Consider the following 14860-nt stretch of genomic DNA (forward strand, 5'->3'; position numbering starts at 1 on the left):
GACCTGCAAGGAGGCTATATGTCTCTAGGATTGTCCATGATGATGATGATGATGTGAGTGTTGGTATGCTGGAAGGGCAGTGTAGGATGGGTGCCTGTTTGCAGTCTTATACATAAATAACAATGCAGCTTCCCTTTAATCCTTAGGATGTGGCTCTTTTCCTCCCCATTAGTCTAACTCTGCCTGTTAGATTAGGTAGGGCATTCATGCTTTTGTTTAAATTGAGTGTCCTGTTTCTCCACATATAGGTACCAAGGACCAGGCAGCTGGTGACATCTCCAAGCCCCATGGGCTCCTCGGATGGCAAGGTTCTTCCGCTCAATGTTCAGGTGGTCACTCAGCACATGCAGTCAGTCAAGCAGTCACCAAAGACTCCTCAGAATGTTCCAGCCAGTCCAGTTGGTGACCGTTCCACCCGGCATCGTTACGCACAGATATTACCTAAGCCAGCGAACACCAGTGCTCTCACCATCCGCTCGCCCACTACGGTGCTTTTCACCAGCAGCCCAATCAAGACAGTTGTCCCAACTCCACATGTAAATTCCTTAAATGTGGTAAAAATGACAGCAATATCTCTTGCCCCTAGCAGCAGCAGTGTCCCTGTCAAACACACTGCTTCATTGAACAGCAGTTCAGGAGCAATGGAAGAATCGAGGACTGTTCCACAGATTAAAAATGGGTCCGTTGTTTCACTTCAGTCTCCAGGATCCAAGACAAGCAGTGTTGTGGCAACATCAGCAGTGGAGATCAAAATGGAACCAGAAGCATTACTCGATGAAAACCCAATACAGTGCCAAGAGAATTCTGATGTGTCTAAAGCTATAAAAGGAACACCAGTCCTGCCTGCTGCTCAAAGGAATAATTTTGAAAGCACCACCTTGAAAGCTTCAACTGAAAGTATTGGTGAAGTGAAAACAGTGAAGGGCTGTGATCAGAGAGCTGAAGGGGCAAGGACCAAATATAAAGCCCGACCTAAAGAAATTACACCAGTTTCTTCATCAGGCAATAATCAAAACACTCTTACTCTCTCAGTTGTCGCTCAGAACTTGTCCAACACCAGCATCAATTCACCTCCTAGTGGTGATTCTACTATTAAAGACAAAACATGCACTAAAAGTCCAAGGAAGCGACTACCTTCTGTGCTTCAGGAGTCCCAGGTACCACCTGTAAAGAAACCACTAGTAGGGCAGCTTTCTGCAAGCAGCACAGAAGGTCAAAAAGGAAGCAGTGTTAAGAAGGTTCAGAAGGTTGTATCAATAGCTAGAAATGATGGTACTACAGCACTTGCTCAAGTTCCTAGCAAGGTCACTATAAAATTAAATTCTACAACTTCCACACACTTTGTGACAAACTGTCCTTTGAATTCCAATGTTATAAATACCAGTGATTCTGCTTTGGGACAGCAGCTCACAGCATCATCGCCAGATATAAAAGTAAAATTAGAAGGAAATTTGTTTATCTTAGAAAATGATTCAAAATCTGATGGCAGCTTTAATCCAAATGCATGGCAGCATATCACTAAAACTTCTGACTTCGCATCTGTGAACTCTGAGCAGCAGCAAGATATCAGTGTTATGACTATTGCAGGACAGTCTGGCTCTAATGATTTACAGGAATCTGTATGGGAGCCCGTGCCTTGTGAAGGAATACAGCAGGATGCATACAGCCAGCAGTTACAGAGCCAGATCCAAGAATCATCCTTGGGACAAATACAAGCACAGTCCTCAAATCAGTTACCTCTGCAGTCAGAGCTAAAAGAATTTGAACATGCAGTTCCTCAGTCAAACGAAAACTTCTTTTCATTTGATGATGACCTTACACAGGACAGCATTGTGGAGGAACTGGTGCTCATGGAGGAGCAAATGTCAATGAACAGTTCTCATCCTTATGGTAGTTGTCTGGGAATGGCACTGCAGAATCAGACAGCAGTTCAAGGAGCTCCAATGTCATCTCATCCAAGCAATACGCACTACTATCATTCAATCCACAACAATAGCACTCCAGTTCACACTCCCACACCGACCCCGACACCCACACCTACCCCAACTCCGACCCCAACACCCACATCCGAAATGATTGCTGGATCTCAGAGTGTGTCACGAGAAAGTCCATGCTCAAGACTTGCTCAGACTACTCCTGTAGACAGCGCCCTGGGAAGTAGTCGGCATACACCCATTGGCACACCACATTCAAACTGCAGTAGCAGTGTCCCTCCTAGTCCTGTGGAATGCAGAAATCCTTTTGCATTTACTCCAATAAGCTCCAGTATGGCATACCATGATGCCAGCATTGTCTCAAGTAGCCCTGTGAAACCAATGCAGCGACCTATGGCTACTCATCCCGATAAAACCAAACTTGAGTGGATGAATAACGGGTATAGTGGAGTCACTAATTCGTCAGTTTCAAATCATGGCATTCTTCCAAGCTATCAGGAGCTAGTGGAAGACCGTTTCAGGAAACCTCATGCTTTTGCAGTTCCTGGCCAGTCATATCAGTCTCAGTCACGGCACCATGATACTCACTTTGGTCGTGTGACTCCTGTCTCACCTGTGCCACATCAGGGAGCCTCTGTAAATATCACCAACAAGCAGGAAGGCTTTGCTGTTCCTGCCCCTCTTGACAACAAAGGAACAAGTTCCTCTCTCAATAATAGTTTCAGATGCCGAAGTGTCAGCCCTGCTGTCCATCGCCAACGTAATCTTAGTGGAAGCACTGTCTATCCCGTTTCTAATCTACCACGCTCTAATTTGACCCCGTTTGGAAGTCCAGTGACACCTGAAGTTCACAATGTGTTCACAAATATTCATGCAGACACTAGTGCCAATAATATAGCTCAAAGGAGTCAGTCAGTCCCTTTGACTGTCATGATGCAGACAGCCTTCCCGTCTCTTCAGAAACAAACAAACACTAAAAAAATAACAAATGTGTTGTTAAGCAAACTTGATTCTGATAGTGATGATGCAGTGAGAGGTTTGGGAATGAATAACATGCCTTCAAATTACACAGCGAGGATGAATCTCACTCAGATTTTAGAAACATCTACCACTTTTCCTAGTGCCAACCCGCAAAATATGATCAATTCCAGCACTTCAGTTTATGAATTCCAAACACCAAGTTACCTCACAAAAAACAGCAGCACCGATCAGATCAGTTTTTCTTCTGGAGATAACCAAGCACAATCAGAAATTGGAGAGCAGCAGTTAGATTTTAGCAGCACTGTAAAAGACTTTTTAGGGGAGGACAATCTGCAAACCAACCAGCAGCTGGTGAATCAGGTGGCGTCAGATCTCAATAACGTTGCATCTGTCTTTTCCAGCGACATCAGGTTGTCTTCCGACCTCTCAGGCAGCATTAATGATCTGAATACTTTAGATACAAATCTACTGTTTGATCCAGGTCGTCAGCAGGAACAAGACGATGATGCTACACTGGAGGAATTAAAGAATGACCCCTTGTTTCAACAGATCTGCAACGAATCCATTAACTCAATGACTACGTCAGGTTTTGAATGGATGGAAAGTAAGGACCATCCTGCTGTTGAAATGTTGGGTTAATTTTGTTTTATAGTATGTATGTAGCACACTGTATCTGAAAGACAGACGTATTGTATTTGTCTTAATGGAAGTGCCTCCTGCAGCAGAAACAATTGCTAAGAATTGTGGCATTTTTTAAAAAGTTTGCTGTACAAGTTGCTCATTCTTCATCTGAGAATAGGCAGTCTTTTCAATTTTAAATCGATTTCTGAAGGCTACTGAAGAGCCAGTTTAAATTTTATAGGGTTCCCACTTAATAGCATTTCTTATTGTAGCAAAATATTTACACAAAGTGATTGAAAACCAGCATTCACAACTTCAGTAGAGGTGTTGGAAGGGTTCTTAATCCAATTTACTTGTTACTAGCGATTGAGTACTTTGTATTGATGCTACTTCTAAGAAAATGTTTGATATTGGCCTGTGTTATTCAAGTCAGAAATGTGTAGGACCTGTAGACAAGTAGGCGGTTGAAGAGAAGGAGGGTTATAGCTTGATGAAGGGCATATAAGTAGTGTGTCATTGAGCAGGACCATGGGCAGTCGGTGAAGGCAGGGCTGGGGGAGGCAAGCCTGCAGCCCTTTCTCTTCCCCACCCCCTGGGAGGTGAGGCAGTATGCGACTCACATGCTCCCCCTTCCAACCATGGTGAGGGGAGCAGGTGCACGCACTTGCCACAGTCCCCCCCGCCCCACTGGAAGGCACACCATGCTGCATGGCCCAACTGAGCCCAGCCCAGCCCAGCCTCTCGAGCACCAGGAGAGGGAGGAGACAAGGCATGCTGTACTGTGCGGCCTGGCCCGGCCCAGCCCAGCCCCGCCCCGCCTCTCCAGACCTGGAGAAGTGGGGAAAAGGATGCAGAGTGTGCTGCACCATGCAGTCCAGTCCAGTCCAGTCCAGCCCAGCCTGGCCTCTCCAGTCCCAGAGTACCGGGAGGGCAGGCACTGGTGGCAGCAACACTCCACTCCCAGAATGCCTACAGCAGTCATTCTGGGGGCAGAGTGTGGGCAGGACCATGCCTAGCACTTTGGGAAGGCAGAGCCTACCCCTGCCTTACATATTCGATGCCCATGAGCAGTACCTAGAGCTGCTGTACTGTAGTGAACCATGAGAAATGTCCGTGGCACCATTTACAACTATGATGAAGGGCTAAGATAGGAGAAAATAATGAGAAGTATCAAGGAAAGAGAAAAATGCACTAAAATTTAATTTTATATATATATATCTATATAGTGGTTTTAGCCATAGATATCCATTACCTCACCTTTAATGGTATTTTAGTTTTCATTTCAAATATTGGGCTTTAATATGAGGTAAAAATGCATGATAAAAGATTCTGAGCACTGAGGCTTAATAAAAGTAGACATGTATATTAGAAAATGATAGTCACTATTTTATTATTTATCAGAATTAGTGAAAGTGATATGACATTTGTTTTCTTTTTTTCAGTAGAGTGGCTGCATGAGCTTATTAAAATATTTTTATGTTTAAGATTTTTTTAAAACCCATTCTGTTCTAATCTAATGGAGGGTAGAGGGGGGTGTTTTGATGTTGGCTGATAATTATTAAAAATAACTTCTGTGGAGCCATGTGACCAGGCACTTTACAAACAGGACATGTCTAGACTTGCTTTTACTTTTGAAAGAAGATAGGCAAATTTGGTGCAAATTTGCATATCTTCTTCCGATCGCTTTTTCGAAAGAGGTTCTTTCAAAAAAGAAAGTAGTCTAGACATTGTTCTTTTGAGAAAAAAAACCCTTTTTCGAAAGAACCGTTCTTCCTTAAAAAATAAGGTTTACACGGTTCTTTAAAAAAAAGAGTTTTTCTTGAAAGAACCGTGTGTAGACTTTCTTTTTCGAAAGAATCTCTTTCGAAAAAGCGATCAGAAGAAGATAAGCAAATTCATGCCAGATTTGCATATCTTCTTTCAAAAGTGAAAGCAAGTCTAGACGAGCCCGCATGCAGCAAGACACAAAGTTCTTAGGTAAAATTTTCAAAAGTGCTTATGTCCCGTTTTCAAAACTGTATTAGGGTATGTCTACACTAGCCCCCTAGTTTGAACTAGGGAGGCTAATGTAGGCATTTGAAGTTGCAAATCAAGCCCGGGATTTAAATATCCCAGGCTTGGTTTGAAACTTCAAATGCCTACATTAGCTTCCCTAGTTCGAAGTAGGGGGCTAGTGTAGACATAACCTTGGGTACTAAAGGATTCTAGATCTCATTGATAGTCAATAAGATTTAGGCTCCTAAGTCATTTAGGCGCTTTAGAAAACTAACCCTTATCTTAGAAAATACAAGAAGAATGCAAGTATTGTAAAAATCTCTCATGATGAACAGAGAAAGGTACTTAACCAGTCAAGACCCTAATGCTACAAAGAGAATCTGTTACAAAGGCAAACTCTGACTCCCACATAGAGTGTCACTGAGATGCCAGGCAGACTAATCACTTTGTAGTATTGTTGCCAGAACTTTGTAAGGTATTTCTCCTGTAAACTAATGACATGAAAGCAGAATGTCACATTATGGGTTTGTGAGATCATCAGCTCATGTAGGAGAGAGGCAAAATACTGCCATCTAGATTTGGCAGAAAAGGAAGAGAGGATCACATTTTCAGCTCTTGAAATATATTTTGGTAATGTCTTGCATTTCTGCTAATAGTCTGAAAGCTTCAGCATTTGGTTTTGACAGCATCTATTTTCATGCTGCTGCACTAGCATTCGAGATGGTAGTACATCTTTGCTTCTTCTGGTCCCTGGGATAAAAGCATTGAACTAAGGCAGCTCCCAGCACGTGAGCTCCTCTGAGGAGGGACAAAACTGGTGCTATGCTGCAGCATCTGTTTCTGTGGGCAGGAGACCATAGAGTTCATGCCCTTCTGTAGGCTGAATCCTCTTTTGTTTTCTGGAGAGAGACATGTTTTGGTTTCAGTTGGGGGAGGAGGTGGTATTACATGGTAAGCTTTTGGTTTGATTAATCCATAGTCTGTTGATTTCTATCAGTAGCTACATATTAGAGCTATTTCCCTTTTTGAAGTTGCCCAAGGTAGAGCTTGAACTCTCCCACCTCCTGTGGCCTTGATCCCAAGAGGTCTTGAACAACCCCAGATTTCACTGACATCTTTTGAGATGTTCAGCACCTTGCAGATCTGACCCTGCGTCAAGTGCCAGTACCACTGTGCATATGTTAACCCTGCACTTCCAGCAGGCCTAACATGGGGGGTGGGGAGACAAGGAAAGGCATATACATGGGAGAGCATCTGCACTGGTATTATGGTATTCTATGTATGTGCATGGCTTTCTTCCCTTTCCTATTTGCTACTAACACTGCGCAATAGACTCAGGAGCTGAATGCAACTCGTGCCCTCCAAATTCTTATGTTTTAAGAACATTTCTCAGCAAAGCTAAAGTAAATTATTTTTTTCTAAATTATGCAGCCATCAGTGAAGGTTTTTAAAATATGTGTTTAAAACCATTTTTAAATGCAACTGCTATGTGGGGCGTAGCAAAAAGTTTTTCCTTTAACTTAATTAGAAGGCAAATAGGAATACTATTTAATCTGTGGATTTAAGGCAAATGTGTGTTTAATTCGATAAGGATTCATTGTTTAAGTAAATTACCAGGCATAGAGGTAAAACATTTTCACTTCAATAATTGGTGCTAGGCTAGCTCACAACTTTGTACATTGGTATGTATTAGTTTGTTGGTGTTTGTGTGTTTGCTGTTATAATTAATAATTTGTTAGATCCCTGTTCTTAGTGCTAGTTAATTCTTTACTGTACATTGAGACAGAGCACTACTGCACACCAAAGTATGCAATACCCAAAGGAAAACTCTGTGATTCTAACTAATGGAAGCCTGTCTGTGTCAGATACTCCAAAAATAATAATTTGAGACAGTTCTGACCCCTTGTTTACATTATTGGCTTCCTACCAACATGAAAAAAATAATGAAATTATTTTGATAGCATTTTCTGCTAAAGTATAAAGACTAGTGAATTTGTACCCCATGTACAGTACTGCAGCAAACACTTTAAATTTGGTTGGTTAGTCCAGCAAACTTTCTGGGGTTCATATATTGCACTAAATTCTGTTGAACCTGTGGCAGGCACGTTCCTTAGGATAAATGCAACTAATACGGCCCACAGATAAAACTTTTTAATGTGTTTCATTATTAAAGGCAAAATGTCATAAAAATGACAGATGAAGTTGTCTTATGTAGCAATGTGCATTGATCTCAATGAGATATTTCTATTTCTTATTCTCTTACATGAGAATATTACAGCAGGAAGAAATTAAGTTTAGTTTGCTTCACCATGTTAATACATGATCACAAGACGTGCATGAGTGTTATTGACTTATCTTGTACAGTACTAGGTATATTCCTGTAACCACTTTATTTTTTTTATTCTTTTGCTGTATTGAAACTGGTTCCATGTTAACCAGGCAAGCATAGTTATTCACAAGTAATTTACTTTTTTATGTTTACTAATTCAGCTTAGTTATTGTTGAATATGTTCTTTTCTTGGATTATTTTTTATTGTTCTGGTGTTGAAAAACATTTTTGTACCATTTTATCATGATGAGAATTCATGAAGTAAAGAATTTGCAAATAATTGCAATAAGCACTGACTTCTGAACTGAAAAGAAGGAAAGCGTTTCTTGTGCAGTGCATCTGAGGTTCATATAATAGTCTTGTACTATACTGTGCTTTCTTTACTGCACCATAAGGAAAGAAATATCCCTGTTCTACGTTTTCATTTAGTGCAGGAAATCCAATTCCCCCAGTGTTTTGTTGTCTGTTGTACTGCTGAAACTACAGTAGTTGAATATTGCAGTAGCATTTCAGTTATTTTTTTTATTGAAAGTGCTCAAAAATTGTTTTTTAAATGTTTTCAAAAACAATAAAAACATTTTATATTAAACTGTCGTGTGGGATGTTTTCTTAGCGATCATAATGTAAGAACAGGAGGACTTTCAGTGAAATTGAACAGTGGGCAAATTAAGGAAATGCTGTTTCACAGATTGTGTAACTCAGGGGTGGGGAATCTCAGGCCCAGGGACTGAATGTCATGCCCCTCCTCCCCCCGTCTTGCCTGGATCTTGCCCCCAAGGCTTCTCATTTGTGTGTGACTCCTCACTGATTTTTCTATGGGTCAGAGGCTCCTGGCCCAAAAAATGTGCCCCAATCCTGGTGTAACTCATTGTCACATAGTACTGAAGCCAAGAGCTTAGCAGGTTTCAAAAAGGAGTTTCACATTTCTACAAACAATAAGAATAGTTAGCATGAACATTAAAGAATAGCTTTGGAAAGGACATAAACCTTCAACCTTTATTGCATAAGATGACCTCTAACTTGTTTTAGTACAAAGTTTTTCTGGGACAGATTCTCTCACAACTGCCTACAGCAGGGTTTCTTCCACCGAAGAAGCTGAAGCTGGCCACTGTCCAACAGAATGCTGAACTAGCTGGAGTGATCCAGCATGGTAAATCCTGTGTTTCTAAATGAGAAACATGGCTTGACCAGATAAATGTATTACAGGGGGTGGTTTTCAGAGCCACTCTCCTCCCCCCACATTTTATATGTTTGAATGCAGGTATATATTTCAGTATATCTCAGAAATCACTAATGACCAGATTTCATTAGATATCCTACAAGGTAACATATGTATCATTCTCCCAAGATTTGGCTAATATAAATTCCCACCTTAGGACCCTTTCTTTCCAGGCTTCAGCATCTGTATTCTAGAGCCATTCCCCACCTCCTTTATATGCAGGCTAGCATTTGGGGGCTCGTCTTTACTGTGGAGTTAACTTGGTCTCTTACTTGAGCATTTTTCCTAACCTAGCTTCAGTCCACACATACACACCTCTGACCAAAATGTGTTGATAATTTACACCTATATTAGCTGCTCTGTCCTGGGGTTCTGCTTACATTCGGGCTGGTAACTGATCCATTTTTCATCCATCGTAGAATTTGCATATCTTCTTTCGACCGTTCCCCGTAGTCTAGATGAGCCCTTAATGAATACTCCTGCTCTGATGAGTTAACAGGACTTAATCTACAGCTTCCTGTAGGGGGCAATACTCTACTAACAGACTAGTATAAGAGGAGAATCTTGCCACTCTATCATGTGTGGTCTAAGAGTTCAACTTAGAAAAATTAAATAAATTGAACAAAGGAAAATCTCGGCTGAATGTTGCGAACAGTAAATTGTAGTAAGTGGTGAAATATTCTGAAAGTTCCTTCAAGGGAGGAAGATAAATAGCACGAATCTGAACTGTATTCTAAAAAAATGTAAACATTGATTTAAGTAGTGGTTAAAGAGGTAAGATGAAACTTGTGATTACTTAGTTTCATATAAATCATTATCTCTGCAAGATTACTTATGGTTACTTATGTCTTTTGAGTTTATTAGGGTTCAGTTCTTTGCTTTTCCTGTTCAGCTTGTCAGAGATCCAGTTTTACTTACTGTACCTGTTTTGTGAACTCACACCTGGCATTGGTGAAATCAGCACAGACTGAGGATTGATTTAAAACGTAAAGCCGTAAAGATATTGCACTCTCATTCCTGTAGTTTCCAGCATTTCAACAACTGCAGTGGACAGCTGGTTTGAAATGCAACATACTGTTACTTGCTGGCATTCTTAGATAGCTATAGAATTTTGTTTCAGTGACTAGAATACATGTGATTTATAGATGTTAAGGTATCTGGAAGAAACTTGCTTGTTGAATTATATTAGAGGAGGGATGTCTTATATCTAGTCTGAAAAAATGTATTTTATATCTTTTGAAATACAAGGGATGAAAAAAACACAGTCAAAACTGATCTTGGAAAAACTATGTAGCACTTTAAAGACTAACAAGATGGTTTAATAGGTGATGAGCTTTCATGGGCCAGACCCACAAAAAAATGAACACATTATTAAACTGATAAATCAGATTTAGTACAGTAGGTGGGGTGAGGGGGAGGGAGGAAAGGAATAGCTATTTGAATCAATGAATGGCTAATCAGGGGTGATAAGTGGGAAGCTATCTTTGTAATGGTTAAGGTAATTAGCATCTTTGTTAAGTCCCATTCGTAAAGTGTCAAATTTAAGCATGAAAGAAAGTTCTGAAATTTCCCTCTGTAATCTGGTGTTAAAGTCTCTTTGAAGTAAGATGCATGTAGTAAGGTCATTAAGACTATGTCCAGGTAGGCTGAAATGAAAAGCAACTGGTTTTTCCTTGTGAAGATGTCTGATGTCTGATTTGTGGGCATTAATTCTTTGGCGAAGTGTCTGAGAAGTCTGTCCAATATACATAGCAGAAGGACACTGTTGGCACAGGTTGGCATAAATTACATTTCTGGATGAACAGGAATATGTGTTCTTGATCATATAACTGACATGGTTAGGTCCAGTGATGGTGTCATCAGAGTAAATATGTGGCTATGGGTCCAGATCATAAAGATGTCATTGATGTAGCATAAGTAAAGGAAGGGTAAAAGGGGGCAGGATCTGAGGAAACGTTACAAAGATAGCTTCCCATTTATCACTCCTGATTAGCCATTTATTGATTCAAATAGCTATTCCCTCCCTCTCTCTCCCTCACCCCACCTTCTGTACTAAATCTGATTTGTCAGTTTAATAATGTGTTCTCTTTTTTCATTGTATTCCTTTGGTATATATGGTCATGCCAGTTCTCTTCCAGAATATGATCTGAGGAAGTGGGTCTGGCCCACAAAAGCTCATCACCTATTAAACCATCTTGTTAGTCTTTAAAGTGCTACATAACTTTTCCTTTTGTTTTAGCAAGATCAGACTAACACAGCTACCTCTCTATTACTTTTTAAATTTATTGTTATTAACTCCTTACTGCTTAAAAATGTAAAATTATATTTTAAATACAACTAATTCCTTTCTACTGCTAATATCTTCTTGTTGTCCTTCATCTCTGACACTGCAGATACTATGTCCTCTTGGAACATTTGTGTATCTATGCAAGCACCTTCAGTTTGTAAACTCATGGTCCTATTCACCTATCCCGTTGCTCTTTTCCTTCCTTGTGCAATGGCTTTTTCTCTACACCTTGTCTGTGGAATCATCATTCTTGGCCCTCTGAATTATTTCTTTCTACTACCTTATTTCTTATAAACTACCACTTTCATACTCAATTGCATATAACTTTTGACTCTCATTCAGGCTCTTTGTGACCAAATTAACTAGTAACCATTACCGCTTATTTCAGTTAATTTTCTCCCAGCTAGAAGAGCCTCTGTAGGGAAAAAGCAGCATCCCAAAACACAACTCCATTTCTCCTATCTCCCTCTTCACTCAGTATTCTTACTGTCCCTAACTTTGCATGCAGGATTGTTATAACCATGTTGATCCCAGGATATTAAACAGACAAGCAGTGACATAATGTGTTTTTATTGGACCAGCAACTGTTGGTGAGAGACACAAGCTAGTGAGTTCTTCAGGTCTGTGTAGATCAAAAGATTGTCTCTTATCAGCAGATGTTGGTCCAGTAAAAGATATTGCCTGACTCATCTTGTCTTTGTAACATCCATAACCTTGGCAAGTCTGTTGCAACTCCCTTCACTCTATCTCCGCCGTCATCAATATCAACCTTCTTGTATCTCACTGCCACTGTTCACACTCCAATGATTTTGAAATCTTTTTTGAAAGCATCTTCCCTCCCTTTGATTCACTCATATATATTTAACTCTCAAAAATATTGTGGTGGCACTCAAAATAATAGGCCCAGTACTCTCATAGAAGGGAACAATCGTTGCCTGAAAGAACCTGAAAAAGATACTGTCTTTCAGAAATAAATTCCCAGCTGGTCCCAAGCCACTGCCTCAAATACCATGAACTATTGATTTGTGAGCACATTTGTGAGTACATTTATGGGGGCACAGACTTGGAAATCACAGCAGAAAAAGTGGCCCAAATAATAAATTAATCCTTGTGGTTTAATGAGAGAAATCATTTATATTTATCTATCTCACCTTATGTCCGAGTACTGATTTTAATTTTAATACAAATGATTTTTTTTCAAATTAATATAAAAATTAACCCCTCCTACTAAACTAGTGGTTTAAACTTGCGAGTCGCAGATCCCTGAGAGTCCACAAACTAAGATTTCCAAGGGGATCCTCACCTCCATTTGAAATTGTTTAGGGGTCTATAAATGGGGAAAAAAATATGAAAACTGCCCTAACCTAATTTGAAAAGAACTGACATTTATATATGAAAAAAAGGAGACCCACTGGGCCTCTAAATATGCAGCTGTGTAATAAGTGCCCATTTTGCACATGCAGAAAGCCATTTTTGTATGCAAGCAGGCAGTCAGGCAAATACACACCCTCTGTACACACTTGTGGTCTTGCACTTGACATTGGCTGCAGCAGCAAATATTTTGGATGCTGGTTGAGAAACCTTGGGTAATAATACAACAGGCTCTTTCATAATTGTGTATGTAGTGCAGTAGCCCTATGGATACCTTGTTACTAGGGCTGGGAGTAAATATTATGCAAACTAAATATGAAAATAACATCCCTAGCTATATGAAGTGTTTATTTGACAAGAGTACTATGAACTAATAATCAAGGGAGGACTTCGGGGTTCCCTGGGGGAAACCTGTAATCTAAGACAATGCCAAAGAAAACAAAAGCAGTGTCATAATTAATGACACTCTTCCTTCTTGCATCCTTCTCTTTTTTTCCTGACTAGGACCTATAAAGGTAATTTCCAAAACATTTTTGTTTCCCAAAGAGTAAAACTGAAGAGTAAAATGTAGAGTCAGATATTCCCACGAGTCAGGAGTGTAACAGAACACAAAAACTCTTTGTAGATGTCTGTTTAATATTTTTATTAATATGATTGATAGCAAAGTCCAACGTTTTATAAACTTACATTTTCAAAAGATAATTATCCAGGACTTGTTGCTAACCCACATTGAAAGGATCTTTTTTGATTATACCAAGTTGCCAAAATGTAAACTGAACAGAAATGCATATGAATCACAATCCTGTTATCAGAGCTGGACAGGTGGCCCCTTGAACCTACCTGGATCCAGTTGCAGAGCTGAGGCCTAAATATGTTTGATCTTGAAGCCCTAAATTCAGAACTAATTTTGCCAAGCAATAGTATTTTCACATAAGGCATTAAAAATCCCAGTGACGCTGTATTTTTAAGAGATCTATTCTGGTTGTCTTCTATTGTAGGGACTAAATGTAGGAGGTTCTGAGTACCATCGGCCATTTTCTTCTGCCTCAGCTGACTTCATCGGAGCTGAGGTGGCTTAACACCTGTAATTTGTGAAGGTTCTCCCAAGTAATGGGTTTTGATGGCTAACACATAACAAACTTCACCATTTGAGAGAGTGTTTTGTGGAATTTTTTTTTTTTTTTTGAATACTCAAGCCTATTCTAAAAAAAAAAAAAAAAGTGAAGTAAATTTTTGATTCAGCCTTATTTTTAGATGTAGTGGATTGAACTTTTGGGTTCATTTTCCAAAACGGAACTTCACAAACAGCAAAAGAAAAAAATTAAACAATAGGCCCTGATCCTGCAGAACCTAAGCATATGTAACTTAACTCTTGTTACTCCTAATTAAGTGCTTAAATGTTTGTAGAATTAGAGCCATAGTTTACAGTGTCACATTTTGACAAAGTCCTGTCTGCTACAAGCAATCAGCAATGAATGACTGTTCTGATGTTTAAAAATTGGCCTCAAGTACTGTCGCTAAGCTGCATAGCATAGCTAAGCCATTATTGATATACTATATACCTATACTTATGCCTTCCTGACATGAGAAATAAAATAATGGTAGTAGATCATGTGGAGCTCAAAACTGGATTCCAGCAGCAGACTGAAATGTTTCTGAATATTTCTCAGCATCACTGAGTTGTCTGCCTTCTTTCTCCTGTCCTCTCAGCAGTGTGGGGATGGGGAAGGTTAGAACTGCAAGTTTCAACAAGATAGATTCACTCTGATGCTCTTGAATATACTTTTTTTCCTGCTAACCTGGATCAGTTTTAACAATGCATTAGCTTAAAATAATAAGCATGGCCTTGAAAACTGATTGAGTGTTTATGATCCTCCAGTTGCTTAACAAACTGACTAAATTTTCACAAATATCCCTGTGAGGCGGGTCGGTATTCTCTCTGTTTTACAGATTGGGAACTAGAAAGGGTGATTTGTCCAAAGCCCCGAGGTATAACGCCAGAATCAAAACTTAGGAGTTCCTGGTTCCCTTCCTGTGCTCAGATCGCTAAAGACACCCTGTGTGTTGGGATTTGACAGCTGTGCAATTTTTATATTTCCTCATGTTATGCATAATATATTAGA

The 14860-nt window shown here is 39.8% G+C and overlaps 1 protein-coding gene across 1 annotated transcript in view; it reads left to right on the top strand.

Moving 5' to 3' along the window:
• The window catches only part of RFX7 (regulatory factor X7), a 123115-nt gene extending 114666 nt beyond the window's left edge, over nt 1-8449 (top strand). Inside the window, exon 9 of the mRNA XM_089782008.1 lies at nt 249-8449. Coding sequence (XP_089638134.1) covers nt 249-3554 — 3306 coding nt within the window. The 3' untranslated portion in view covers nt 3555-8449. The remainder of the gene's footprint in view (nt 1-248) is intronic.
• Nucleotides 8450-14860: the final 6411 nt, after the last annotated feature.

This window comes from Pelodiscus sinensis, chromosome 14, assembly GCF_052426305.1.
Source record: "Pelodiscus sinensis isolate ZL-2025 chromosome 14, ASM5242630v1, whole genome shotgun sequence".
Taxonomy (NCBI): Eukaryota; Metazoa; Chordata; order Testudines; family Trionychidae; genus Pelodiscus; species Pelodiscus sinensis.